The sequence below is a fragment of the Rhincodon typus genome, chromosome 2 (genome assembly GCF_021869965.1).
Source record: "Rhincodon typus isolate 14 chromosome 2, sRhiTyp1.1, whole genome shotgun sequence".
NCBI lineage: Eukaryota > Metazoa > Chordata > Chondrichthyes > Orectolobiformes > Rhincodontidae > Rhincodon > Rhincodon typus.
Genome location: NC_063333.1, coordinates 71300336 through 71313421, shown reverse-complemented (window position 1 = coordinate 71313421; position 13086 = coordinate 71300336). Strand labels below are relative to the sequence as shown.

Below are 13086 nucleotides of genomic sequence, written 5' to 3'. Positions count from 1 at the left end.
TGAGGGCATGTAAAAAAGGCAGTGCATTAATCATGGTGACTTTAGTCTTCACTGACATTGTAATACCTTTATTTAAAAAGGGAATGAGATGCAAAAAACAGGTAACTATAGGCCAGTTAGCTTAATGCCTGTTATTGGGAAAATGTTAGAGCTGGGCTCAGAATAGGTTGAAATTTTGGTGCGGTCAGTTCAGGACTTGAGTCTCATTGAGGAAAGAAACGAACAAAGATTGTGACACTTTTTGATTCGGAGGGAAGAAAGACGATAGACCACGCGTGCATTAGCATCCCAGGGGTTTTCAAGCAGCTGGTGCAGACAACATTTGCAGAGTGAGAACATGTTAAACCCAGTTGCTGATTCAGATTCCTAATATTAACTGAAAACACTGTTAAAGTTATAGTTGATAAAAGACTGGGCTGCTTACTGTAGTACTAATCCATCCAGATCAGAAAGGTCCCAAGTTAATCCAAAAGGTTTGTGCTTTGTTTCTGGATGTCAACTAGGGCAGATACTGAAACATTGAAGTTATTTTGGTCTCTATAGGCAGGGAAGAGAAGAAATCACAAGTGAGGAATAGATGAGAACTTTGAGCAAGGTCAAGATGGGTTTTGATGATAATGCCCCCATAGTTGAATAGCTTGTTGAAAATTGGTTGTTGTTCAAGTGTGAAAAACTGCCATTTCAGTGAGCATGAGTTGGCACTTGCAACATAACAAAATAAGCATTGTTTTTCACTTTTCTATCATTCTCTCTCTTTTTAAATAAAAAGATGGTGTTTAAATGACTGATTTCTCCCCATCTTTCTAATACATTGACTCTTGTTTATGGATAGTCCTGAGAGTTCCAGACTCCTCATAATACCTCATTATTATTATTCTTGACTGAACCTTGACAGTTAAGGGTGCAACATTGTTTAACTGTGGAGGATTGTGTCTAATACATGGGAAGATTTTGACCCAATGTACACAAGTGCATTTCAACAGATGTTACTAGCCTCCAAAAAAGTTTTCCTTCCTCCTGGCACAAAAGTGACCTTGAAGTTTCCTTATACTGTCTTGGCCAAGATGATTGAACTTGATAGGCTAATTCTAATGCTTTCCTAGTTTGTGCAACTGAACAACATGTAGAACCATCAAGGGAAAATAGTTACAGTGTGATTGCTACACTAGTTGACCTACTGTAACAATTCACTACACCATAACACCCAAATTCAATGTGCATTTAATTCACAAAGAGTGTAGGATTAAAAACAGAATTTCGGCACTACAAATAGATTTGTCTTTGTCTTTCTTTGGTTTAGCTGATGCTCGAAATGATCCTATAACATTTAAGACGAATCTGAAAGGATATCCAGACAGACCTGGCTGGCTGCGATATATTCAAAGAACTCCATACAGTGACGGAGTGCTTTATGGGTCACCAACCATTGAGAACGCTGACAAAACGACAATCATTGAGGTACCATAGTAATCTGTATTATTGTTATGTATGTATTACTGTGCTAGCTTTTAGGAGGTTGTGGACAAATTATAGAATTTCTGGCTATTTATGAACATTTATTCTCACTGAGAAAATGGGTGCATTCTACTTTGTAATTCAATGCAATCTAGTCACCTAGAAACATTTAGGAACTATTTGAAAATCCACAGTTACAATAACACTATGTTCATGTTCAAGTTTAAGGTAAAGTTAAAATTACACTGAAATATTTTCTGTGACTGTGAATTTATTCCCTTCTATACCATAACTTCCTGTGTAAATGGGGTTTCCATTTCTCTTCCAACAAAATTTGGCATTAGGAGCAGTCCCAAGGAAATTCATGCCCCATAAAAAATATTTAGAATGGAAAATGGGGATAAAATGTTCCATTTGCGTAGCACGTTGTTGTGTCTCTCAATGCTGTTACTTACTTTGAAATGATGTGATTATTTTTATGGAAGTAAATGTGGCAACTGTTTTGTACATGGGAAGATTGAAAAATTGCAATGCCAGACTCATTTATTACTATTGGTCAATGGATAAACATTACAAAGAACACATTACTTCCCTCTCCTGTTTAGTGCTGAGATCTTTTCATCATTGCTTGTCGAAAGGGTAACATCGGCAACACTGTAGTGTACCATCAATGCTATAGTTCAATAGAAACAGAAATATAGAAAATAAGAGTAGAACATTTGGCCATCAACCCTGCTTCACCATTCAATGTAATCATGATATATCCAGCGACTTTGCTTCCATATATCCTCTGTTGTAGAGAATTCCACTGGCTCACCAACCTTTGAGTGAAGAAATGTTCTTAGCTTAATTTGAAATGGCCTGCCACGTATCCTCAGATTGGGACCCCTTGGTCTTGACCACTGGCCAGAGGAAGCATCATTCCTGTATTCCAGTCTGTCCACTCTGTCAAATTTTTATGTTTCATGAGATTTCCTCTCATTCGTCTCAACTCCAGTGATTACAGGCCTCCTCAACCCAGTGTCTCCTCATACATCAGAACTGCCGTCCCAGGAATTAATCTGGTGAATGTTCACTCTACTGCCTCTATAGAAAGTATATCTTAGGCAAGGAAACAAAACTGCACATGGTTCTCCAGTTATAGCCTAATCAAGGCCCCGTTACAGATGGAACAAAGCTCCAGATTCAAACACTCTTGCACTGAATGTTAACGTACTATTTGCTACCTTAACTGCCTGCGCATCTGCATGTTAGCTTTGTAAGTGTACCAATGTACAAAGACACCCAGGTCCTTTTGCATATCAATCTTTCCAAATATAATCACAATTTTAAATAATGCTGATCCATTTCAGTAGGAAGAACAGAATGGCAAAGGTCACATTCATCCACGTTTTCCTGCATCTACCACGTATTTGATCATTCACTCAACTTGCTGCGAAACCTCTTTATATTTTCTTCACCAGTTGGCTTCCCATCAATTTTTGTGTCCTCAGAAAATTTGGAAATATTACTATTAATTCCCTCATCCAAATTGTAAATAGCCTGGGCCCAAATGCTGATTCCTGTGGTATCCCACTTGTCACTGTTTTCTAAAACAGCCCACTTATTCTTACAAATCATTAATGAACTTTTTGCAGAAAACCAACTCTAAGAAAGCCTGTCCCAAGTTGGTTCCTTAATGTACTAGTCTAAAAATCCATCTTGTACATGTTCAAGGAAATCATTTATCACCCAGTATTATTGCTAATGTGGCTTCTGAGTCTGTATGCGGATTCAGTATGGTTTTGTGAAAGGGAAATTATGTTCAAACTAAGTTACTGAAGTTATTTTGTGAAGAAACAGGGGCTGTACATAATGGGGTAGATTATCGCTGGATGGACTGTTCTTGCAATTCCTGAAGTGCCATGTCTAAGGTCATTGCTGTAAATGAAGGCTGATGGTGTAACATATTAACATTGGTAGAAGATTGACTAGCCAACAGGAAACATTAGTCATAAATGGGTCACTTTCTGTTTGGCAAGATGCAGTAGGTGTTGTGTCACCATTATCAGCCTTGAGGTCTCAATTATTTAATTACACAAATGACTTGGATGATGGGATTAAAAGTAGGTTGTTAACTTTGATGACAAGGTGATAAGTGGGAAAGTAAGTTTTGAAGAAGCTATGAAGGTAGATTAAGGCAGTGGGCAAAAATCTGGAAATGTGGACTAGAAAATAGGAAAATGTGGAATTGTCCATTTTGGCAGGAAGAGTAGAAAAGAAACATGCTATTGAAGTGGTGAAAAATTGCAGAGCTTGGATGCAAAGGAATTTGGGTGTCCTAGTGTGTGAATTTCAAAAGACAACAAATTATTATGAAAGCTAACAGAATGTTCTTGTTTATTGCGAGAGGGATTGAATTCAAAATTACAGAGGTTATGCTTCAATTATACAGGGCACTAGTGAGATCACATCTGGAGTAGTGTTTTTTTTTAAATTTGTTCATAGAATATGGACATTGCTGGCTAGGCTGGCATTTATTGCCCATCCGTAGTTACCCAGAAGGCAATTAAGAGTCTGTAGGTCTGGAGTCACATGTAGGCCAGACCAGGCAGTGAAGGACATCAGTGAAAAAGATTTGGAATCTGCTGTCAATTGGCAATATTTTCACAGTTGTCATGAGACCCTTAAATTCCAGATTTTTATTGGATTCAAATTCTGCCATCTGCCATGGCAGGATTCAAACTGTGATTCCCCGGAACATTACCTGGATTCTGTAGTAATATTCTAGTGGTAATACTACTAGGCTATCACCTCCCGTTATGTGTGTTTTTAGGCTTCTCATTTAAAGAAGGATGTATGTACATTGGAAGCAGTTCAGAGATGGTTTACTAGACTAATACTTGGAATGGGTGCATTGTCTTATGAGGAAAGACCGGACAGGCGAGACATGTATCTGCTAGAGTTTAGAAGAGTAAGTGGTGACTTGATTGAACCATAAGATCCTGAAGCATCTTAATGATATAGATGTGGAAAGGATATTTGTTGTTGTGGGAGAATCTAGAACTAGGGGTCATGGTTTAAGAATAATGGGGCTGTCCTTTTGACACAGAGATGAAGAGAATTCTTTTTGCCCTCAGAAGGTTGTGAATATTTGGAACTCTTTTTGAAAAGGCAGTGGAACCAGTGTCTCAGAATATATTTTAAGGTGGAGGTAGATAGATTCTTAATAAGCAAGAAAATTACAGACTGTTCAGGGTTGGTGGGACTGTGCAGTAATCAGGTCAGCCGTGATCTTATTGAATTGTGGAGCAGTTTTTAGTTCATATGAATATTCATATGATCTATTAGTATAAAATAACACCATTTCATCACGAAAATCATCTGCCTCTTGTTGGGAAAGATGCATCTATAACTTAATTGCAAAAATATCAGTTTATTAGTAAAATGTATTAGTGACAGAATTACAACCACAAAAGAAAGCAAAATATCAAGTTTTCAGTTGAATTAGAATATACAAGGCTGAGACAAACTGATTTTTAATCAGTAATGGAATCAAGGATGATGGGGACTAAGGAGGAAAGTGGAATAGAGGACCCTCAGATCTCAGTGGGTTGAATGGCCTATTTCTGCTCCTATGTCTTATGGTTTTATTGTATTAGGAAAGCACTTCAGAATGTACCTTTTTTTTATTCAGGCGATCATTTATTGTCCTAATTTTCCCAGAGGGCAGTTAAGTCAGCCACATTGTTTTGGATCTGGAGTCACAAGTAAGAAAGACAGTTTCCTTCCCTAAAGGGCATTAGCGATTGATTTTTCTTACAATCGACCTTTCATGACCACCATCAGACTCTTAATTCCAGAATTTTATTGCATTTATCTGCCACAGTGGTATTCAAATCAGGTTCTCAGAACAATACCTGGGTCTTTGGATAAGTAGATGAATGATAATACCACTAGGCCACCACCTTTCCTAGTTTCTTACAGTAACTGACATTAAACATACCCACCAAGATATTCCAAATAAATAACAACTTTGCTTGTAGTGAAAATAGGAGGGGTAGGAGATGTCATGGTGCAGCAGTATTCCTACCTCTGGGCTAGAAACTCTGGGTTCGAGACCCAACCTGGGACTTGATCATCTAAAGCACACTTGTAGCGTAGTCCACAAGTCGATTGTCAGACTGTAAATCTTTCCAATATGCCTGACCGCAGGCTGTAAGAACAGGTGACTTCCCTGGCCAGCTTTCATGCAGAAAGCAAGGGCAAACTATCACAGTACTTTGCCTCTAAGTGTGGACCACTGCATAATGAAAACGAGAGAAACGTCAAGACAAATTTACTGCATGGTATTCGAACGCAAATTCTCCCAATTCTTATCTCTGTTTTAATTTCAAAAGAAATTGTACTTTTAGCTGTCCATTATATTTTAATTTTGATTACATTTTGAAGTGTAACAGTTTCAGGTATAGCTGTTTGACTGCTCTGAATGCATTGATCTAACGCATTAATTTCCATTCACAGTGCAGGTACAAATACAAGCTGCATGGTAATAGTAAAGAAATTTAAATACTGCCATAGGCAATTTTTAACTGGAATATCTTGAATCATAGAATTCGTTCACTGTGCAAGCAGACCATTTGGCTCACCGAGTCCACAGCAACCCTCCAAAGAGAATCCCATCCAATCCCCCCACCTCCTTACTGTATCCTCTCCCTGTAATCCTGCATTTCCCATGGCCAATCCACCTAGCCTGCACATCTTTGGACTGTGGGAAGAAACTGGAGCACCTGGAGGAAACCTCCGCAGACCCAGGGAGAATGTGCAAACTCCACACAGACAGTTGCCCGAGGCTGGAATCGAATCCGGGTCCTTGGCGCTGTGAGGCAGCAGTGCTAATAGATTTTTTTCATGTTTTGATGATTTGCTGTTTCTTTTCTCCTTTTACAGATCACTGCCTATAATAGACGAACATACGAAACAGCAAGGCATACTTTGGTTGTCAACATTATGGCTTCAGATGGTATGGAGATTCTTTTTGATATATTTAGTTTTTTACATAGTAAGGGTAACGTCTTTGCAATACAAAACAAAACTTGGTGTAAATATGCAGCTTGCATCTGCAGAGGAGAAAAGAAGGCTGTGCTAGAATTCTGGACGTAGAGCTTCCTTGTGCTATTTTTCCATTTCATACACTCTGCAACTGTAACAATCAACTTTGGGTGTGACTGTTTGGAAAGTTGTTGTTTCCGGCCAAAATCAATGTGGAATTGTTACAAATTTTTAAAATTGTGTGTTAGTAATTCCTTGGAAGTTAACGGAAGAAGACATTCCTGTATCTGAAGTATAAGAAATATGGGATATATCATCCATGAGGCAGCTTACAGGTGGGAGCTGCTGTTCAGGCAGGCTAGATTGGTTAAGAATGGCAGATTTCCTTATCTAAAAGGAATTAATGAAGCACATAGGGTTTTAATTGCAGTTGGTTGGTTGTTATCACCATTACTTATGGATAGCTTTATATTCCAGATTTGTTAATTGAACTCCAATTCCAGCAGCCCCCATGGTGAGTTTTGAAGCCTTGTTACCAGAGCATTGGTCTGAGTGTTTGGATTAATAGTCCAGTGACATTACCACTACACTGCTGTCTCCTTGAATAGATAGATAGCATTTGAGTAAGAATTAGTATGGTATGAGTTGGGGTCAGAGTAAGAGGAAATCTGTTCAGATCTTCAGGTTTATAGTGTAACTATGTAAATACAGAGTTGTAAGTAAGCTTTAGGCACAAAACCACATGGGAGTATCATGTCATGGTGAAAATAGAGACAAAAAGAGGAAGGACTTGGTGCGAAATATCCATGGATACAATGTGCAAAGTAAGGGCCAAAACATGTGGGATCAATAGGAGAAACTAAATTAAAAGTTACTCTATTCTTCTAACAGCAAGTCAACACAGTCGACTTTCTTCATAATGATGTGGAATTGCTGATAAAGATTACATGTGCCAAAAATCCGCTAGCTTATGGAGATTCTTGTGCTGATGTCTAGCACTCCTGTGCTGTGCCATTTCAGAGAAGTAAAATCACAGTCTGATTAAGGGTCTTGGGCTTCAAATCTACTACCTTGCTGAACGCAGTACTTCGACCAAATAGATTACCTGGCCCTAGTCTTTTGAGATTAAACGCAACAAAAAATTCTTGAGAATGCAATGGGAAAGCTATCTCTCCCAATATTTGTTAATAATTAGAGACAGTCTATAATTAATGAAATAACCATCCATGCCACTTTCTAAATATACGACACCAAAAAAAATCATAAATATTGCAACATAATCTAAATGTTTATGTTCATTACGGGAGAGACATTGGTATCAGTCAGCTTCAATTCAGACTATTCTGAACCTAATGCACACTTGCGCTCTAGGATTAAGGTAATATTACTTTGATATTTGATGGAAATCCTTGCTTTATCTTGAAGTATTGTAATTGGGTTAGGATCCCTACAATGCAACGTGTATTGTTACCCACTAAAAAAGACCTGTGCCTCACCACGCACTTCGTCTTTAATGGTCAAGTATACAAACAGATCAATGGCACACCCATGGGGTCACTCATTGCAGAGGCAGTCATGCAAAGACTAGAACACATCACTCTCCCCCGCATTCAAACCAAACTGTGGATCCAGTATGTAGATGACACATTTGTCATTATTAAATGCAACAAACTAGAAGAGACCCACCACCTCATCAACAACGTATTCACGGGGATTAAATTCACAAGGGGAGAAGAAGAAAACAACAATCGGCTTCCGTTTCTGGATGTCAGAGTTGAGAGATGTGCCTGATCCCAATGGCTCCATGTGAGGATTTACGATTGTTAAAAAGACAAAAGTTACTCAGGGAGATGAGGCTGGAAAGAACAAATAAGAGGTGGCAGCATTAAGGTTATCCAGGAATGTTGACAGTCAGAATCTATTTGCTTAGAGTTAAGAAACAATAGATGTGTTTTTAAACTGTTGGGTGTATTCTGCAGGCCACCAACTAGGGATAAAGACAGCTAAGCAAACTTATAGAAGAGGTGCAAAAGTTATGGGTAGTGATAATGGGACTTTATTGCCATCCCAGTTTATAGTGGAGTAATTAATGTTGAGGGCACAGAGGAGGAAGAGATTCTTAGAGCAATTTCTTAGAGTAATTTCTTAGAGCAGTGTGTTTACCTCACAATGAGGAAAGAGGCATTGTTGGATCTGGTTCTGGGAAATGAAATGTCAGTTGGCAAAACTGCTCAAAACAAATTGCTCCATCAAAGAGAATATGAGTCAGATTCACTTTATATTTGATACAAAAGAGGTGATAGTCTAGTGCTATTATCACTGGACTGTTATTCCAGAGACCAGGATAACACTTTGGGGACCCGGGTTCGAATCCAGCCACAGCAGATGGTAGAATTTGAAATCAAAATAAAATCTGGAATTAAGAATTTAGTGATGACCATGAGTCCGTTGCTGATTGTCGGAAATACCCATCTGGTTCACTAATGTTCCTTCCTTTAGGGAAGGAAACTGTCATCCTTACCTGGTCTGGCCTACATATAATTCCAGACCCACAGCAATGTGACTGACAATGACCTGCCCTCTGGGCAATTCGGGATGGACAATAAATGCTGCCTAGCCAGTGACGTCCTCATCCCGTTAACGAATAAAGGAAAAAAAAAATGTTTAGAGGACAATGGTCATATGTTTTAGATGAGCTATATAATAATACAAAGAGCAAACCCGAGTAAAACTATTCACACAAATCTCCCAAGTTTGATTTCTGCTCCATGCTAAATTAGTTGTTCTCTCTCCATCTACTGGCCATGATGGGGAGGTGCTGCTGTTGGACTGGGGTGAACAAGGTCAGCAGTCACATGGCACCAGGTTATAGTCAAACAAGTTTATTTGAAATCACAAGCGTTTGGAGCGTTGCTCCTTTGTCAGGTGAAGTGACGAACTTCACCTGACAAGGGGGGAACGCTCTGAAAGCTTGATTTCAGATAAACCTGGTGCCGTCTGATTTCTGACCTCATCTACAGGCAACTATCTTAATTCCTGTTGGATATTTGATTTCTGGATCTACACAAATCTGTTGTAGAAAATTTCACATTCATTCATACCTTCTGTGTAAATACATTTTTCTGATCTCTTAATTTTTATAATCTTGAATGTGTGTCCTTTTTAATTAATATTTAACCAATCATAGCCCTTGTTATTCTGAAGACTTCTGAGGTTATCCTTGACTTTCTGTCTTTCGAAAAGAATCACAGTTTCATGGATGTCTATTCAAAACCCAAGCACCTTACACATAGTTAAATCCTACGGGCCAGCTATCTGCTCCTTGTGTGAACCTGACGAAATGTCTTGAGGCAATAAGTTTACCATGCCTTGATTTGGGGTATCAAGTTGTTTAAATGGCCCAGTTGTATTCAGACCTGCCTGTCCTTTTTAAGAAATAGAAAGAAGAAGACAGTTGCATTGCAGACATTAGAAGACTAACTTTTCCATATTTTACCTCATTTCCCTGGCTGTGGTTCCTGTCTGTTTGTTGTCGATGTGGTCATCCCACACTTCTGCGTGAATGCCATGAGATTAGAGATCTGATATTTACGTCTCCATTCACGCCTTGTAGTTTGCACCTGGGGAATTAGTGTTTCCCAAATACAAACCATAAGAGAATTAGCCTCCAGAAAACTGTACACATAGCTGTATTAATGCGATCACAGCACACAGACCTCTGCACACCACTTGCCAAATGTTTCTGTGGTACTTAAGTTGGGATAAGAACAAAGAAAGAACAAAGAAAAATTATAGCACAGGAACAGGCCCTTCGGCCCTCCAAGCCTGCGCCGATCCAGATCCTCTATCTAAACCTGTCTCCTACTTTCCAAGGATCTGTATCCCTCTGCTCCCTGTCCATTCATGTATCTGTCTAGGTACATCTTAAATGACACTATCGTGGCCGCCTCTACCATCTCTGCTGGCAACGCGTTCAGGCATCCACCACCCTCTGCATAAAGAACTTTCCACGCATAGCTCCCTTAAACTTTTCCCCTCTCACCTTGAAATTGTGACCCCTAGTAACTGAGTCCCCCACTCTGGGAAAAAGCTTCTTGCTATCCACCCTGTCTATACTTCTCATGATTTTGTAGACCTCAATCAGGTCCCCCCTCAACCTCCGTCTTTCTAATGTAAATAATCCTAATCTACTCAACCTCTCTTCATAGCTAGCGCCCTCCATACCAGGCAACATCCTGGTGAACCTCCTCTGCACCGTCTCCAAAGCATCCACATCCTTTTGGTAATGTGGCGACCAGAACTGTAACAGTATTCCAAATGTGGTCGAACCAAAGTCCTATACAACTGTAACATGACCTGCCAACTCTTGTACTCAATACCCCGTCCGATGAATGGAAGCACGCCGTATGCCTTCTTGACCACTCTATCCACCTGTGTCGCCACCTTTAGGATACAGTGCACCTGAACACCCAGATCTCTCTGTGCATCAATTTTCCCCAGGGCTTTTCCATTTACCGTATAGTTTGTTCTTGAATTGGATCTTCCAAAATGCATCACCTCCCGTTTGCCTGGATTGAACTCCATCTGCCATTTCTCCGCCCAACTCTCCAATCTATCTATATTCTGCTGCATTCCCCGACAGTCCCCTTCACTATCTGCTACTCTACCAATCTTAGTGTCATCTGCAAACTTGCTAATCAGACCATCTATACCTTCCTCCAGATCATTTATGTATATCACAAACAACAGTGGTCCCAACACGGATCCCTGTGGAACACCACTGGTCACAGCTCTCCATTTTGAGAAACTCCCTTCCACTACAACTCTCTGTCTCCTGTTGCCCAGCCAGTTCTCTATCCATCTAGCTAGTACACCCTGGACCCCATGCGACTTCACTTTCTCCATCAGCCTACCATGGGGAACCTTATCAAACACCTTACTGAAGTCCATGTATATGACTGATCTGAGAATACATTGTTTTCACCATTTGCGTTCTTGTTGTGTAAAGATTACCCTTTGCCCTATCAAGCGGAGTTCTTTGTGAAAAACATGAATGTGGAAGAGATGTTGGCAAGTGAGGTTATTGGTGATTTCCTGGGAGCTGTGAAGAACGTTTGGCAACCTGACCGTCTCAATGCCATTAACATCACCTCAGCACTCGATCGGGGTGGGCGAGTGCCTCTGCCCATCAATAATATGAAGGAAGGGTAAGTTTAATTTCTTAGAAAAACAAAAAACAAAGTTTTGGATTTGCATCAGACTATTTGTTGTTTATGTAACTATATGAGGGCATGGAGGTTAATTTCATTGTACATGCTTTACTTACTGCCATGTATAATGTAGAATAAATGGCATAGGTGGATATATCCTTTTTGTTTGCAGCCTTTTCTCAAGGACTGGAACCCTTTTTGAGCCCATTTTCAGTATAGGGCCGACAGTATATTTAGCTGTGTTTTTCCAGGCTCGGGATGAGGAAACACCCTCACTGAGGTCATTCTCCTAGACCATCTGCAATCTCATCCATTGAAAAGTAGCAACTTTTCGCAATTCATCTATTGTCGTAGGGTTGCAAAGTATAGCAACACTGGGAAAGGCAAATGGAAAACAGATTGGGTCAACTGTATGTTTCCCCCTGACACGTTAGTTCCCAAACTTATTCAGTCCTATGCTGCAGACACTGCGTTTGTTTGCAAAGAATTGATTACCACATAAACTTCAAATTGTCCTAACTCTCAGTTGTTTGAGTATGTCTTTGTTGACCAGTTTAAAAACTGTGTTCTCTCTCCCAAACAGCCTCACTGGACTTTAAAAATTCCACTTGTTGTCTGACCAGATTCCACGCTCTCTTCCTCCACTTTGCAGCCTCTCTGTCTTTCTCCCTGCCTTTCCAACCTCAGAAACAGCCTATAAGTGAGCAGCTCCTGATGATGATGACTTGTCTCTGATTGGTTGCCCCTGAGATTTAATATCAAGGGTTTTTTTTGTGGGCATTCGGGGGTGAATTCAGTCACAGCCTCTGTGTATTCCAAATACTGGAAGAAAGGCACTAAGGCAAAGCATAACAATGATTAGTCAAATTTTATATTCAATATGGCATGATTTGATATATAAATTTGGTTTGATTGTTCATTTTGGTTTGTCTTCTATTTTGATGCTGTGGTGAAGTGATGATTGGTGATGGAAAGCAGGTAAGGTATGGAACAAATGGTGAATAGAAAATCAGCTTGTGACGGCTGCCATGGCATTTCGATGATTGCCAGCAATATCTTGGGCAGTGAGGGACTGCCACCTTCCTTCCTGTTCCCTGTTCTCCCAATTGTTCTCCTCCACCTTTTGCTCCTTGTGCTCCTGCTCATGGTATAGATGGTGACAAGGGCAGAGCCGATGTGCAGTATCTGCAGAGCTACATGTTGCGGTATCAATAACATCCTGCAACAAGGGAAAAACTAAAATCCTAGTCACCCGACTTGCTTGGTATGAGCAGCTTCTCTGGCAAACAGTAAAAGGTAGTGAGGTCTCATTGAGTAGAGAACCCTAGTGACCTCCATTATGGAACACTTGAAGTTAAACTGTGAGACGCTGCAAATGTATTCAGCTAAG

At 39.9% G+C, this 13086-nt stretch overlaps 1 protein-coding gene across 3 annotated transcripts in view; it reads left to right on the top strand.

The window, feature by feature from the left end:
- sgce (sarcoglycan, epsilon) overlaps positions 1 to 13086 on the top strand; it is a 53320-nt gene that overhangs the window by 18524 nt on the left and 21710 nt on the right. For 2 of the 3 annotated variants that reach the window (XM_020530605.2, XM_048607619.1), the window contains exons 3-5: positions 1301 to 1458; positions 6385 to 6457; positions 11495 to 11693. In XM_020530605.2, coding sequence (XP_020386194.1) covers positions 1301 to 1458; positions 6385 to 6457; positions 11495 to 11693 — 430 coding nt within the window. The remainder of the gene's footprint in view (positions 1 to 1300; positions 1459 to 6384; positions 6458 to 11494; positions 11694 to 13086) is intronic. The other variant, XM_048607613.1, reaches the window with a different exon arrangement.